Here is a 17,466-nt window from a genome sequence, read left to right on the forward strand (position 1 = left end):
GATTCTTGACAAATTAGAAGAACGAATATATCATATTCGGTTTGGTAGAGTGTGCAAGAATTGGTGTTCCGTTGCAAAGCTTAACCATCAAAATAAGCAATTCAGAAGTCATGTGCTGCCTATGCTATTGATCCCTACAGAATCAGATAGTACAATAAAGAGAAGTTTATATGGCATTCCAGGTAATAGACTCTACCCCTTCCGATCGCCAATGCTTGACAATAAAAGGTTTTGTGGCTCTAGCCATGGTTGGATAGCAACAGTGGATGATGCTAATCAACATGTCATAACTCTAATCAATCCTTTTAAGAACGTAGCTCCCATTGTTCTGCCATGGTTACCTATTGGAATGTCATTAGATAGGGTTGTTTTGTCTGTTGACCCCTTAACGAAGCCGAATGACTATGTGGTTGCTGCGATTCACTCGTGTCGTTGCAGACTTTCATTAATAAGAGCAGGTCAAGAATTTTGGACTTATGTACAGAATACTGGTGTTTGGTACATTGATATCACATTTTATAGAGGTCTAGTATATGCTGTGTGTGGCCCGATTGGTTGGAAGTACAGAATTGTGTCCTTCAAACTTCCTTATTCCAGTATGGAGAAGATAATTCCAAATGTTTTCTATCAAGATAGTTATCTTCAAGGAGCCTGTCTTGTGAAATCATTAGAAGGAGACTTATGGATGGTGACAAGTTTTCAGGTATATAAGTTGGAACTAGATGCTCAAAATGGAAAAGTTTTGCAAATGTTGAAACTAGAGAGTTTGGGAGATAATGTTTTGTTTATAAGTGATTTCGGCGATTCAACTGCTGCGTCATCTTTCTATTTCTCTAATTGTCTGCAAAAGGACTTAATTTACAACGCCACCAATGATTATGACGATGGCTCACTATTTGATTTAAGGGTCTATAATGTAAAGGAGGGAAGATTTATAAAACATGACCCTCCCATTAATCCTTCAGTCAAGAATGAGTCACCTACGTTATGGATTCTACCACAATTTCAATGGGATTGATCGATCATTGCAACTTAGAATATTCTGTTTTTTATTTATTATTTTTTCATGTTTCATCTTCAGCTCAAGCATGTCACCAGCATAAGAGACAGAATTAAGATTCTAGCTTATTGCAATTTTTTACACTGATTATTGTCTATTGCAATTTCTTAAGTTGCCTTTCAACTGCTGTGTCGTCTTCTTATTTCTCTAATTGTCTGCAAAATGATACAATTTACTACACATATGGTTGTGATAATGTCCTATATGATTTGTGGGTCTATAATGTAAAGGAGGGAATCAATGATAAACATTAACCTTTGAATCCTTCTGTAGATCGTGTGCGACCTTCGTTGTGGATTCTACCACCATTCCAATGGGATTGATTGAGCAAGCAATTTGGAGTATTCTGCTTTTTATTTATTAATTTTTCATGTTTCATCATGTTCATAACTTCATATATTGTCAATGCGACTGATTCATTGTACCCCTTTATTATGCTTGCTAAATGAATGTTATTTTACAAAGTCTTTTTATTCTCTGTTAATACTCTTCTCAAGATTCTAGCAACTATTTTATCTTCGGCATCATTATCATGTGCTCTTTCCTCCACCGTCTGCAATTCCTTACTTTCCATTTGAACAAACATTTGGGATTTAAAGCTTCAATTAGAATGGACTGTAGAAACACATCACAATGCATATCCACCTAAGTCAAACCTGCAGCTCCTTCTAGAGCGAGGTTTGGGGAAATCTCTTATTTTGCAATGCAAATTTGGTCCACACTCATAAACCTCATTCACTGAGTACAGCACTCCCACAAGAAGCTTATAACAACAGTGATTGAAACAAATGTACTTCAACCAAGCTACTATGAAATATGATGTTTGTTGAATGTAGTAACTACCAGCTAAAGGAAACACCAGCATGGTCACTAAAGCCTGAGCTGTGGCCTGTTTAACATCCATTAGAATGGCCTCAAGTGCCAGGCCTATTGAGAGACTAGCACAGTCAGAAGCATGATCAACTTGAGGGTTAACATGAATGTGACCAGTGAAGGCTTAAGACCACTCATCCAATAGGTGATAGTTACAAAGATTGTAGGAAGCAGAAGCTCCATTGGTAATTAGTCCCCAACCATCCTTGAAATGGAGAGGTAGGAAATGCAAAGATTGAACTAAACAGAGGGAAGAATCTCCAAGAAGATGGAGAAGAAGAAAAACAGGCCTTCCTGTTACATTACAGGGATAACAATGTTATGACTTATGAGCACTACTATACTACTAATGAAACTATGAAAGTTACTTTGTTTTTGTGTATTTAGTCCAAATTAAATGGTTATACCTTCCTTTCAATGTTCAGAACTTTCTATTACTGATTCCTGAAAGACAGATTACTGGATTGTACTATTTCACTCTTTCTCCTATTTTGTTTTTTAATGATCAAAGTCTCAGAGTCATCCTTATCTTTCACTGGTTTTATGACCAGTAGGATAAAGATTGAGTACCCAAGACTAATTTTTCATCAAATCTGAAAAAAAATTGTAATCAGCTCCTGTGTAATTTGATGCTGAACAGTCATATCTATAACTGGATCGGAGCCACAAAGCAGAACCAAAACAAATAGGTCCATAAAAAAACTTTTGCTTAACTGACTATTCACAACATTTCTACCAAAATCAATATACATTGGTTATGAAATTGAAAGATATGTATGTATCAGTATTCAGTACTGGAAAAAAAAAGGCAGATTAAACCTCTCCTGTCTGCAGCTACAAAGTGAAATATAGATGACTAAACTAAACTAGCTCTTGTAAAAAGCAACATATAGAGGCTTATGCTTGTAATTGTAGTCTTGTACATGAAATTAGTATAAATAATTGATCTCATGGCTTTTGCTTCTGTGTATATATATAGTCAGTGTGTGCTACAAGAGTTCTTCTCATCAAGCACTCTTCTTCACCAATGCCTTGACAACTTTCCTCTATGCTGGTGGTCATTTCTTCTTCCAAAACCTTCAAGCATATAAGAGCAGATGATTTATAATGGAACAAGATAAATAAAAATATGCATGTGATGTAACTACAACAATTCTGAAGAAAAACTAAGGTATAAATTAATTAAACTACTCACCCCACCATGTTGAATAGTTTTTGAAATAGCAGGGCCAGGTCTGGTTGTATAGGAGAGGGTTAAGAAAAGGAAGAAGAAGAAGGTTGCCATGAAAACTCTGTCCTAGGATAAATATGTTAGGTGTTATAATATAAATATGCTGCACAAACTGGCTAATTTTGCATCCATCGGTTTCAGGCTCCTTCATAGTCCTCACATTTCATCATCATTCCATCGGCTTCAGCTTATATTACTAAAGACTGTTTCTTTTATATCATGTATTGTAATCAAGTCAAGTTCATTCTTAATTTTAAACACCTGTCTATTTGGCAATTGACTCTCATAAGTGGAAACACAGTGGCACACAGGACAAAATACAAAAAACTTCAAATATCATAAAAAAAGGAGTAAGATCAAGATGAATTTCAAATCAAGAGCACCAGCTACGGCGCACATTTTTTTACTTGATTCACGAAAAGCTCGTAGGCGTTCATATCCCTTGAAGGCTTGAACACGCCACTCATTGTGTCCCACCGAAATCTATAACATTTTGATAATAATTAGCCATTGATCAAGCCCTAATTGTTGGACACAATAAGGATAGGTCGCACATTTTCAATTTGAACAAATTTGACAAGAACCAATAGTTCCAAGTTATCAAAGAGAAGAATAATGAATAGAAACCTGGAATCCCCAAACAACACGAGAGATTGAAAGAGAGTGAGAGAAGAGATCTTTCACTTTCTCGGGAAAATGGAGAATTCTATCATTTCTTCCACTATGCGCGATCCCAATTTGGCTCGCCGTCAAGATCGGTGGACACCACTGTTAGAAATTGGGTATGATAATCCTGGAAAACTTGAAAGAATCGTGTTCGTACACTTTCCGAACAAAGTATTTCGACCCTATTCTTGCCTTGGTTCACGAAATCCTCGTTGGGATAATTCTTCAAGAACAATCTGCTTTAGGCAAATGAGAACAGACTAGGAATGTATAGAGATTTCGGTTTTTATTTTTCTGTGTTCTGAAACTGAGGCGACTCCTTATAAGGAGTTTGTTTCAGAAACCGTTTTTCGGTTAATAAAACAGAATGACTTTTCGAATCGCGGTCAATTATGCGTTGGCTCAACAAGCGTGCACTCCGCACTACCCTAACTCGTTTCCGAGCTTAACGCATAATTGCATCGGCCTACAATAAATCACATTACTACTAAAATCCCTGGACAGCACCGCTAGGGTTTGACGCTGCCGCCTTCTCTCACAGCACGAAGTTACAATTTTTAGTAGCAATTGTCATAATTGCAGGTATTCATCAAGTAAATTGCCAGCAATAGCATTATTGCTGCTAAAAATTAGTCGCTAAAGACAGTTTTTGTTGTAGTGCCTTACACCACATTTTCATTCTTTGCTTTCAACAACACCCAAGTGCCAAATACTATACCTGGAACCAATGAATTTATAGACAGTGTTTGGAATTATAAGGGCAAGAATGTAACTTCAGTGTCTGAGAATTGTACCAAAGTAATTTAAACTATAACAAAATGGCTTAATTGCAACTTTGGTCCCCGACGTTTACCAATGCCACGATTTTGGTCCCTCGCCTAATTTAATTACATGGATGGTCCCCGACGTTGTAGGCCGTGTGCAACGTTAGTCCTACCGTTTATTTCTTAATGGAGGAGGTTTACGTGTACGTCCAGTTGGAGAGAGAAAGGAGGTATGAGGAGAGAGGGAAGCATGTGAGTATCACGTGACCCTTATCTGAACCCATTATACTCAAATCCCTGACCTCCCTGGAACGAAGAAGATAACGCGATTTAGATCCCTAGGGTTTCAGATTTGGGTATAATGAGTTCATATAAGGTTCACGTGACACTCACGTGCTTCCCTCTCTCCTCAGATCTCATTTTTCTCTCCAACTAGACGTCCATGTAAGCCTCCTCCATTAAGAAATAAACGGTAGGACTAACGTTGCACACGACCTACAACGTCGGAGACCATTCATGTAATTAAATTAGGTAGGGGACCAAAATCGTGGCATTGGTAAACGTCGGGGACCAAAGTTGTAATTAAGCCTAACAAAATCTATCAACAAGTGAGTTATAATTTATGAAAAAGAAAATGAAAGTTCAAGATTGCTGACTAGCATGAAATGCTTGGTGTGGCCATAAAAACTTTTAGTGATTCTGTTCACAGTCAACGGTTGTGATGGACATTAATTCGGTCTTATAAGGCGTTCTAGAAACGAGTAATCTTTAGTAGTGTTTGACTCAACTTTTTTACAGCTTAAAAGTTACTTAAAAGTAAAAGTTAGGTTAAATAGTTTTTTAAAAAATTACTTAAAATAAAAGTTACTTATTTTTTATTTTTTATGAAGAAAAACATAACAAAAGCTCAAAAAATAAAAGTTAATCTGAGTAACTTACTCCCCTCCGGCAACTTCTTCTTCTCCGGCGTGTCCCTCCCCCTGTGACTTCTTCTTCTCCTTCGCGTCCCTCCCCTCCGGTGACTTCTTCTTCTACGCCGCCTCCCTCCCCTCCAGCGACCTGTTCTTCTCCGTCGCTTCCCTACCCTCCGGCGACTTCTTCTCTGTGGCGAAGTCCATCTGAGACACCTTCTCCCAGATCTTCAGCCCCTAAGCAAAGAGGTTGAGAACAAAGCCCCAAACCAGAACTGGTATAGAGCGGCTAGGCTGCCCATCTCCCAGATCTGTCATCCCCCCCTTCCTCATTGCACTCTGATTCTGGTATTGCAAGAGCAAGGAGGGAGCTTGAGGTGATTTGAAGGTGGACGAGAGCTTGAGGTGTTTGGGGTAATTTGATTCGAATCGAAAGTGCCATGGTCTGATTTATCTTTGATTATTCAGTATGTGTAACCCTGTACTGATTTAAACAAAAATGGAATAATCAAAGATAAAAACATGTATTGATTTCAAAAAAACCCAATACATGCGGGTTACACAAGTGATAATTTACTAATTTTGGCTGCTGCTTCCAATAGTCTTTGTGTCAATGTGTTGGATGTAGAGTAGGGATTCCAAGTGGCAATGTTGGTGGGGAGTCAGCAATTTGAACGAAAGGCTTGGTTAATATTGATAAGTGGGTGTAAATAGCCAAATTGGTCCTTGAATGTGTCAACCGCCTTCAAGTTGGTCCCTAAACTTCTAAAATGTCTCCCGCGGTCCTTGAATGTGCCAAAAGTCATTCACGTTAGTCCCTCCGTTGATTTTAGTCAACTAACGGAGATGATGCGGTTGTTAAATGCTGACATGGACAGTTAAATGTTGACGTGGATCACATTAGGCAATTTAGTCCCTGAATATGGCAAATGTAGACAATTTAGTCCCCGTGTTAAATTCACCATTTTTCAAAAAAAGGGTATGAGTGGGATTCGAAACATGGACATAAGAGTGGCAAAACATGTCCTTTACGAGCAGAGCTATACAATGTAATGCTTATAAGCTGCACTATGTTTTATTTATTTAACTTCTAGCTAGCTATTAAATTGAAACATTCAATTCACTCCTAATTTCCAAAACATAATCTTAAATTAAAATCTAAACCTCTCTCTCACCCTCCTAGTTATCCTAGAAATTTAACAACTAAACCTAGAAAATTAACCCAGAAACCTAGTTGGGAACTATTTTGCTATCCAAACTGGTTGCAATCACCATATTAGATGAAGAAAATACAAAGTCTTCTTTTCTTTGCTTTTAGTTCTGTGTAGTGAGGATCAATTCAACTCAGAAACCCCAAAAGATCAAAACAAGAAAACCAAATATGCTTGCTATTTTGGTTAATGACTTCAATAGAAGACTGAAAACATATTCACCATATCACAGATTAAATCCTATGGGTCCTCCTTCAAGGTTGTCAAGGTGGTGGATAAAAATCATGTCTCTCTTATGTCGCTTCTTGTACTGTAATTTAATCAGATTGAAACCATTATAAGAATCAAGAAGTTAAATAAATACAACAGAGTGCAGATTACTAACATTATGTTGTATAGGTCAGCTGGCAAAGGAGTTGTTTTGCCACTCCTAAGTCATAGTTTTGAATCCCACCTACACCTTTTTTGAAAAATTGTGAATTTAACCCGGGGACTAAATTGTCTATATTTGCCATATTCAGGGACTAAATTGTTTAACGTTATCCACGTCAACATTTAACCGTCCATGTCAGCATTTAACAGCCACATCATCTCGGTTAGTGGACCAAAATTGACGGAGGGACTAATGTGAATGACTTTTGCCACATTCAGGGACCGTGGGAGGCATTTTAGAAGTTTAGGGACCAACTTGAAGGCGGTTGACACATTCAAGGACCAACTTGGCTATTTACCCATTGATAAGTTTAGGGGATTATATTTTCTCTTTTGAATCTCTCTAGCTGGGGGGTTTATTGCTTGATGACGGAGGAGATGACATAAATTTTTTAAAATGTAATTAAGCTTATGTTTTTTTGACAAACAGCTTTTAACTTTTATTTTAAGCTCTTATTTTTAACTTATGCTTTTAAGTAATTTTTAAGTTATAAAAAAGTTGGGTCAAACACTACCTTCATAGCTAATTGGCTCTAGAATGCATGAATTATTTAATTTGCTCTGTTTAATAGCAACCATAATATATTCAGTTACACATGACTTGTAATAAGGAAGCAATATGAGAGAGAGCGGGAGAGAGAAAGGGCGGAGGAGAGAGAAGGAGCGAGGAAGTGTGAGATACATCCCAAAGGAAATACGATCGGTAGCAGGAAGGAGATTACAGACTTCTGTGAGAGGGAATGAACACATTGACGGGAATAGGATCACGTCCTACTTTTTCTCCAATTTTCCAGACAATTTTAAGGCAGAGGCGATGTGGAGAGTGTTTCAGATGTATGGACGAGTTTGGGAAGTGTTCATTCCCAATCGTAGGGACAAATTTGGAAGACGCTTCGGGTTTGCTCGATTCTTGGAGGTAAAGGACCCTTCTGGCTTTGCCAGTGTCCTGGACAAAATTCTTATTGGGGCAACGAAACTCCATGTTAATCTCCCTAGGTTTGAAAAACCCATGGCGTTGACTGCTGCTAAGGGTGAGGTTAAGCGGAAACCAAGGAGGGTAGAGGAGAGAAGACAAAATAACAGGGACAGAGGAAGACAGAATGTTGGTCCAGGAGTTGCTCGTGTGTGAGAGGGACCTCGAAAGACCTATGCCCAAGTCGTGGCTGCACATGAGGGTGATGGTGTTGAACAGACCCAAGGCGGTCGCGGCCCGGAGACTATCCCGAATGCCCTGGAGCTAGAGGAGTGGAGCGGTCCCATCATAGAGGAGGGGGAGGACTGGCTTCAGCGAAGTAGAGTGGGAGTGCTGAAAAACCTAGACATTCTACCTTCTCTGAATGATGCTTTCTTGCTGGAAGGACACCATATGATCCAGCTTCGGTACATGGGGGACGACCTTGTCTTGCTTACTGGCCCTGAAGGGGTAGACATAGACGAGATTCTATCTGGGTCTGAAGATTGGTTGAGTGAGATTTTCGATGTTATTCATGCTTGGGCACCAACTAGTGTCCCTAATCACAGAATCACCCGGGTTCGTTGTTCTGGTATACCGTTACACATGTGGACAAGGGAATGCTTTGCCAATTTTGTGGCACCGCTAGGAGAGGTGGTCAGAATTGCAGAGGAGACCTCTAATAAGAGTATTCTCGAGTATGCCAGAATCCAGATCCGAACACCTTGCTGGAATATAATATCCCATAATCGAAGATTCTGTATCCGTGGTGTGCACTACAATATTTTGATAGCGGAGGAATATGGTGGTGAGGTGCATTCTTGTTGTTGTAAGGACTCGTCGATGCAGGATGACGAGTCGCGGTCGCGATGCTCTCAGGTGGGCGACGACGACGGTGGCGATGAATCCGGCGGGTCAATTCCGGGTGGGGAGGGGGAGACTCTCGGAATCCTGAACGACTTTTTCCATCAAGCGGTATCGGGTGGTGCAAGCAACGTTCCTTCTCCCGATGACGTTGCTTTTAATTTGATGGGGAATAATGACGTGAATAATAATATTCCCATGTTTGCGCCGTCAATGGAGTCTAATCAGGAGGTTGGAATTGATGCTCAGTTAAATTCCTTGGAGTTTTCAGATGTGGCAGCGGAAGTCAATGAGTCAGTTACTGGTGATATTGAGGGGGGTCAGAAGATTGGGGACTTACCTCCTAATTTGAAATTGGTGGGCTTATCTCACGCAACAAATAATGAGGATAATGGGCCTGAGAATGAGTTGGTCCATTTATCCCCCACTGGTTTGAACAACCTTTTCAACAATATGGCTTTTAACCATATAACCGACCTAGTGGAGGATCCGATCCAGAAGATAGATGGGTCATCAATGTTTAAGGACGCACAACAAATTGATGAGGTTGAAGCTGTCGCTGCCACACCATTGGGTCTCCCAGCTTTACCTGATCTCAATCTTCAACCGGCGATGCAGCAAGGAGCCATGTCTGGTGCGGCGGTGGATAACCGGCGCGGTGATGCTCCTCAGATGGCTCGCGGTGTCCCGACCTTACGTGCGGTGGGATCCCAGAGGCATGGGTCGTTGGTGTTGGTTGGAGGTGGAAACGACCAAGGCGGGGCGGAGGTGAGGAAGAAGGTACGACAGTTTTTCCAATCCCTCAGCAATTCTGAGAATGGGTCATCTTCCCAGAGATGTAGTAAATCATTGTGTGTTAAGGATGTACAATCTGATGCTAGGCGTATCTGGGAGCTAGGTAAGGAGTTTGGAGCCACTTTCCAAGGGAATGAGGAAGATGTAATTAACAAATTAGTTGTATTGGAGCAGAGGGATGCTAGAGGGGCAGCAGTAGATTTTGCTGTTGCTCCTAGGAGGGAATCAGAAGTAGATCAATGAAGATTCTCTCATATAATGTGAGAGGTCTTGGCAGTATTGCCAAACGCAGGGTGCTGAAAGAATTGCTGTCAAAGGAGCAAGTTCAGTTAGTTTGTGTTCAGGAGACTAAGCTGCAGGAGGTGAATGATAGAATCTGTGCTCAGGTTTGGGGGGACTCAGTGTTTGGATGGAAGGAAAAACCAACAGTTAATAGAGCTGGGGGCCTCTTATGTATCTGGAATAGTGATGTCTTCACTCTTCAGGACTGTGTCTCTGGGCCTGGATATTTAGGACTGATTGGTAGCTGGGAAAATTCTACAACAAGATGCGTAATTGTGAATATTTATGCCTCGTGTCTTCTGGAAGAGAAGCGTGTTATGTGGGCCTCTTTGATACACTAGAAGAGGACGTGTGATATTGAGAGGTGGTGCCTAGTTGGGGACTTCAATGCAATCAGAAGTGTCGAGGAACGAAGGGGAATTGGTGTTGGGACAAGCGGAGGAAGAAGAGAAATGGAGGAGTTCAATAATTTCATTCTAGATATGGAGCTTTTTGATGTTCCTATGATAGGTAGACAGTTCACGTGGGTCAGGCCTAACGGTAGTGCACAAAGCAGAATTGACCGCTTTCTTGTCTCGGCTGATTGGCTGTTAACTTGGCCTAATTGTTCACAACTCGCTATGAAGCGGGACATTTCCGACCACTGCCCCCTGTTGCTCAGATGTTGTGATCAAAACTGGGGCCCGAAACCTTTCCGGACTCTCAACTGTTGGTTTCAGGATCACAACTTTGCTGGACTTGTCAAGAAAACATGGGGTGAACTACAGGTTGATGGCTGCGGGGCATTTGTACTAAAGGAGAAGCTGAAAGAATTAAAGAAGCGGTTGAAGGTGTGGAATGCTGAAGAGTTTGGCAACCTGAATAATAGGCGTAATATGGCTGTCCAGAAAATTAGTGAACTTGATTTGAAGGAGGAAGTCTATGGCTTGTCTGAAAATGAAATCATGGAACGTAAGTCTTTCTTTGCTGAATTCTGGAACGTATTGAAATTACAGGAAAACTTAGCACACCAGAAATCACGGTCAAGATGGATAAAGGAAGGGGACCAAAACTCCAAATATTTTCACTCACTCATTAATTGGCGGCGTCGTTCTAATTCAATTGTGGGGATCTTGATTGATGAGGAATGGGTGGAGGATCCTAGCAGAATTAAGGATGAAGCCAAAGGGTTCTTTGAGTCTAAATTCATGGTCGATAGGTGGACGCCACCTAAGCTTGATGGGGTCGCTTTCAGTACTCTTTCTATGGCTGATAATGAGATTTTGATTGAGAAGTTATCGCAGGAAGAGATCAGGGCTGCTGTATGGGGTTGTGGGGGTGATAAGAGTCCCGGTCCCGATGGTTTTAATTTCCGGTTTATCCAGAAATTTTGGGAGCTATTGAAGGAGGATTTCTGTAGAATGCTTGATGAATTTTGGGAGAAAGGTGCGTGGCCTAGGGGCTGCAATGCATCCTTTATTGCGCTAATTCCGAAAGTTCCCAATCCACAAGGGTTTAATGATTTCCGGCCTATATCATTGATCGGGTGTATGTACAAATTGGTAGCTAAGATTTTAGCAAATAGATTAAAACAAGTGTTGGGGAAGGTGATTAATGATTGCCAATTTGCTTTTTTGGGCGGACGTAATATGTTGGACAGCGTTGCTATTGTTAATGAATTAATTCATGCGGCAAAAATTGCAAAGAAGCCAACACTATTCTTCAAAGTCGACTATGTGAAAGCATACGACTCGGTTCGGTGGGATTTCTTATTCTATATGATGCAGAGGATGAAGTTTCATAACAAATGGATACAGTGGATCCGCGGCTGTTTGGAGTCATCCTCCATTTCAGTTCTGATTAATGGCAGCCCGGGGGGAGAATTTAAAATGGAGAAAGACCTCCGACAAGGAGACCCACTTGCGCCTTTCTTATTTCTTATTGTGGCGGAGGGGCTGAATGGCTTTTTTAGGCAAGCGGTAAATTCCGAGAAATTTTCTGGTTTTCGTATTGGGGGTAATTTGGAGCTGGACTTGAGTATTCTCCAATTTGCGGATGATACTCTATTTATGGGAGAGGCTTCGGTCCAGAATGTAGTTGTCCTACAATGTATTCTTCGCTGCTTTGAATTAATTTCAGGCCTTAAAGTAAATTTCTTTAAAAGTAGGTTGGCTGGAATTTCAGTGGATGGCGGATTGCTTAGTCAGTTAGCTGCTGTACTTTACTGTAAAACTATGACTTGTCCGTTTGTGTATCTCAGGATTCCTGTGGGAGGTAGAGGAAGCAAGGTGGCATTGTGGGATCCAATTGTGACTAAGTTTCGCAACAAGCTGTCATCCTGGAAACATAAATCAGTATCATTCGGTGGGAGAATTTGTTTAATTAAGAGTGTCTTAACTGCATTACCACTCTTTTTCTTTTCTTTTTTCAGGGCACCTTGCAGCGTGGTGAAGGAGTGTAATAAAATAATGCGCAACTTTCTGTGGGGAGGCTTTGAAGAGGATCGGAAGATTTCCTGGGTTAAGTGGAAGGAAGTCTGTAAACCGAAAGAATGTGGAGGATTGGGGATTAAGGATCTCCATGCTTTTAATATGGCTCTTCTCGGCAAATGGTGGTGGAGGTTCCTCAATGAACCTGAATCTCTGTGGTGCAAGGTAATTAAGGCCAAATTTGAGCACCTCCCTGCTAGCAGCTGTGATTCCCCATGGTGGAGAGACATCAAGGTTGCTTGCTCCTCGAATGGTGTTAATTGGCTCACGGCAGGGCTATCGAAATCTGTTGGTAATGGGGATGCAACTTATTTTTGGTCTGAAAATTGGGTGGGCACGGACCTGTTAAGAACGCGCTTCTCACGGCTTCATAATCTGTCCAGGCAAAAATATGAGCTGGTGTGCAATATGGGGGAATGGAATGATGGCTTATGGTCTTGGAAATTTCGATGGCGTCGACCACTTCGGGGGCGGGAACTATCTTGGCTTGCAGACTTGCAGGGTATAATCAATGGTACCCCTTTGGTGCAAGGAAAAGGGGATCGATGGAGGTGGCACCATTCGAATGATGGTTGTTATTCTGTTAATACTGCATATTCTGTTTTGCAGGAACACAACTCTTTGGAAAAGCAAAATGTTTTTCCTCTTATTTGGACTGCTGCTTCTCCCTCTAATACCAAGGCTTTTGTCTGGAGAACTCTTCTCAACCGTATACAAACGAAGGATAATTTAAGGAGGAGGGGGGTACCCTTGAGTGCAACTGATTTACTGTGTCCCTTCTGTCATGAACAAGAAGAGAGCTGTTCACATTTGCTGTTTTCTTGTCCTGTCTCTTATAAAATCTGGTGCTTATGTTCACGCTGGTTGGGTTTGACGCTGGTCTTTCCTTTGGATCCTAAGGCTCATCTCTTGAGCTTCCTTCTGCCAGATTGCAACAAGGCTGTACGGGGTGGTTTTTTGACAATTTGGTTGGCAATAGTATGGTCCCTGTGGCTTTCAAGGAATGACATAATTTTCAGTAATGGTCATTTGGACAGCTGCAATATTTTGGAGTTGATTCATTTTCGATCCTGGTTCTGGATCAAGGCAAAATTCCCTGGCTTTTTGAACTCTATTTTTGAATGGAAACAACATCCGATAGTAATATTTCCAAATTATACCTTGGAAATATATATTGTATTATATAATTTTATGTTCGCAATCTAATCTAATAATATATAGTTTGAGACTCATTGAAAGCTTAGGTGTCAATAATCTACAACTTCCACAATTGTAGGGACATGTGTCAAGCTAATAAAACTCATGAAATAATATATATATAGTCAAGCTTCATAATATTCACCTAATAAACCTATATACTATTTGAAATTCAAAATATTGAAGAAAAGAAAAAACAAACGTAACAAACCTATACTTCAGTGGTCAAAAGTTTTGATTTTTTAATAAAAAATCTGATAATATAATATGAGATTATAATTTCTTTAATTGCAATATTCTAGAATATATACTAACCTGAAAACAAAAACGTGAAACATCTTCTCATCTTGATTTTAGTGGATTTCAAAAACTAACTCTTGAATTTCTGGATTAGTTTACATTTAGTCAAGTAGAAGTATTTAAGGCTAACAACGCACCTGGTCTTATATTCATTCATCTTTAACTCATAAAAAAAAGAGGGAAATTTAAAATACAAAATTTAAAAATAAAAACATCATTATAAAAAAACCATTATCACACATTTCAGAATTCACGTTCCCCATCTCAAAAATTCTCACACAACTCTCTCTACTTCCCCCTCCTTCCTCTCAACCATGACAAACCTCATATCAGATGTTTGTCTTTCAAAAGCAACAAGTTCCTTCGCTGCAAGGATATTATGTATGTGGACTTTGTCTTCCTTTGACAATCCATCAGACATAGGTACTATTGACATGATATTGATGGATCATCAGGTATATTCACAAACTTTACAATTTTTTTCTTGGTAAATTTTCAAATATTTTTGCATATAATTTTTTTTAATCATTTACAGAATTCAAAAATACAAGCATCAATAAAAGGCTCGGCTGTCATTGAGATCTTTAATGACAAACTCATGGAAGGTGAGGTATACCGGTTTAGTGGTTTAGCTGTTTCGGGTAATATCAGAAAGTACAGATCAACACGTCACTCCTGTCGTCTGAATTTCCAAGAAAAAACTACAGCTGTAGTGATTAAGGAAACAAACATCCCGATGTTTGAATTCTCATTCATTTCATATTCTGAATTGATCAACATAAGTATTGATACATCTTTCCTGGTTGGTGAGTGCAATATTTTCATCTGTTTTGATTTTTTAATATTTATTTTTTAAATTGAAAACACTATTTTAAAGTTTTAAAAAATTATCAAGATTTTATCTGGAAAAAAATTGACTCTTTCATTTACGGAAATTTAATATTTTTTCATTTATATTATTAGTTTTCCAAAATATGAATTTAAAATTAACAAAAAATAAAAAAAAAACTAACGCCTTTTTAGAAAAATAGACATACAGTAAAAAAATTCTTTTATTTGCTATTTTCTTTTGTTTCGATATTTAGATATTTACTTATCTTTTTAAATTAAAAAAAATTATTTGAAAAAAAAGAATCAACTCCTTCTTTTACGGTAATTTAATATTATTTGATTTACATAACCAATTTTTCAAAATTTGAATTAAAAAAATCTCTTTTTATAAAAAAAATTTACATACGGTTATAAGAAAGACTATTTTTTTGAAGGCTAATAGTTAGAAAAGTTAGAAATGAAATAAAACAAAGTTAACATTAACTACTTTATCTTTTCCATCATTTACAGATATAATCGGATTGTTATTTGGTCAACCTCAGCTCACTCATTATGGAAAGGGGAAGACGAAGATTCTCAATATAGATCTGTTAATTGATGGGTAAGTATTTGGTTTACCAATCAATAATTTATGTTCTTAATTCCATCCATTTACAACTTAATGACTTTAAATTAGATATATTTATTTAATGCAGACATAAAATGGAGTGTGCATTGTTTGGTGAATACGCTGATGAGTTTAACACATTGCTTCATAATGACACTTCTCCCAGCCAAGTTGTCGTTATTAATATGGCAAGAGTTAAATTTTAAAAGGGTAACAACTCTAAATTTATTTAACATCTTAATTTTATGCAACACGTAGATAATGTGTTCTTTATGGTGATTTTATACAAAGGTAAAAATGTACTGCAAAACTCAATGTATGAAACAAAGATATTTTTCAACCCTGATATTCCTGAGGTCCTTGCTATCAAGCAAAGGTATGTACATTGCAATATTCTCTTCCTAATAGTACCCACCATGCCCATTCATTTTATGCTGACTCAATTCATTCTTATTTTAAGCATAATGGTCAATCAAAGTCTCACACCATTCAACAATCAACTCAATGATCCTAGCCAATTGAAACCAGAAGATGACTTCTAATACTATATAGTTTAATACTCATCAGAATCCTACGTGTCAATCATATAGAGATTCATCTTTAATGGACACGTGTCAATCAATCAAAATTCAACAAATAATCAATATGAAACTTTGATTAATTATACACTAAACCTATTTTTTTTTCAAAATATTATACACTAAACCATACTATTTGAAAATTTGAAAATTCATAACTATTTGAAATTCAAAATATTAAAGAAAAAGGTTTTTATATGGTCACAATTTTAAAGGTTTTTATAAACAAAAATCTGATTTTGATATATGGAATGTGGGAGAGAAATTCTTTTGATCTGTCAATTTTGAATTTAAAACTTTCTTATTTTTAAAATATTTCAAATGCGCCAACTTTCAATTTTCAAGGGTTAAATTTGTTATTAAAAATTGATCACTATCACATTTGAGATACCACACACTCCTAACTCTTTCTCCCTTCTTCCTATCAACCATGTCAGACCATACTCTCTTCTCCTTTTTTTCTTTCATGTATTTCAACAATGCTTTGCTTTGTGCCTTTATAAATTACAAATTGTTATAACTCAAAAACATACAATTTCCTCATATCCCGGTTATTTGAAGGTTGATTTTCCTTTTATCATAAATTCCTAATGAAGATAATAGGTAATCTTTCTTTCTTCCTATTGAATTCTTTCGATCTTTGTTGTATTAAAGGTTGATTTTCATTTTGAAAGCAGTGAAGAAATTCGTCCTTTGTAATATAATTTTTTATTTTCACAATACATATTGTCGACTTTTATCAACTGTGATGGGTTTTTTTGTTTTCAAATTTGTATATCTATTGTCTTATGTCTTTTCTATGAATTTACAGGCAGTTTTAAGCTTTTCATTTGTTAGGAGTAGTGAGAGTCATGACAAAGGATCTCAGCTGAATTTATAATGAAAGCATTATTTCACATGGATCCATGAGTATGATTTTGTTCAAGCATTCATTTCTTTCTTCTATATTTTGTACTTATTTTAACTTTGTATTATGATTTCAATTTAATTTGCTAATATACCTGTAAATTACCATTTGAGGTTTGAAATTAGTAAGTCAAACAAACAAGAGTATAGAATATGAGATTAGTGAGTGTCTAAGATTTTTTTCATAATAGCTAATTGATCAATTTCAAATTTAAATTGCTAATTTTAGTTTCTTATTTAAATTTGAATAAGTCTTATTAAAATATGATACTTATGAAGTTTGTTAGGATGTTAGTAAGATTATGTTTAAATCCGTTTAGAACTACATTTAAGTTAGTTTTCAAATTTTGCAGGTTGTGTGCAAATTTTTATGCTTGGATGGTAGAGAAAGTGAGAGGAAATAAATGAAGAATGAAAGATAAAGAAAGGAAAGAAAGAAAAAAGAAAAGTGTAATGATTTTTCAGGTTATTTGGTTAACAAAATAACTTCATTGTTTCAATTGTTATTATCAAATATTACACTAAAATTAAAATAGTT

The 17,466-nt window shown here is 37.8% G+C and overlaps 3 protein-coding genes across 3 annotated transcripts; all 3 read left to right on the plus strand.

Moving 5' to 3' along the window:
• The first annotated feature begins 211 nt into the window (after positions 1-211).
• Positions 212-1,018, plus strand: LOC130727031 (uncharacterized). Its single transcript, XM_057578365.1, has one exon. The coding sequence runs from the start codon at positions 212-214 to the stop codon at positions 1,016-1,018; it is 807 nt and encodes a 268-aa protein (XP_057434348.1).
• A 7,496-nt stretch (positions 1,019-8,514) lies between these two features.
• LOC130731284 (uncharacterized) lies at positions 8,515-10,002 on the plus strand. Its single transcript, XM_057583519.1, has one exon. It carries the CDS (start codon positions 8,515-8,517, stop codon positions 10,000-10,002), a length of 1,488 nt encoding a protein of 495 aa, XP_057439502.1.
• Positions 10,003-14,320: 4,318 nt separating this feature from the next.
• Positions 14,321-16,902, plus strand: LOC130727039 (uncharacterized). The gene is made up of 5 exons (XM_057578371.1): positions 14,321-14,461; positions 14,542-14,647; positions 15,348-15,438; positions 15,533-15,632; positions 16,834-16,902. Exons 1-5 carry the CDS (start codon positions 14,321-14,323, stop codon positions 16,900-16,902), a joined length of 507 nt encoding a protein of 168 aa, XP_057434354.1.
• Positions 16,903-17,466: the final 564 nt, after the last annotated feature.

This window comes from Lotus japonicus, chromosome 1 (genome assembly GCF_012489685.1).
Source record: "Lotus japonicus ecotype B-129 chromosome 1, LjGifu_v1.2".
NCBI lineage: Eukaryota > Viridiplantae > Streptophyta > Magnoliopsida > Fabales > Fabaceae > Lotus > Lotus japonicus.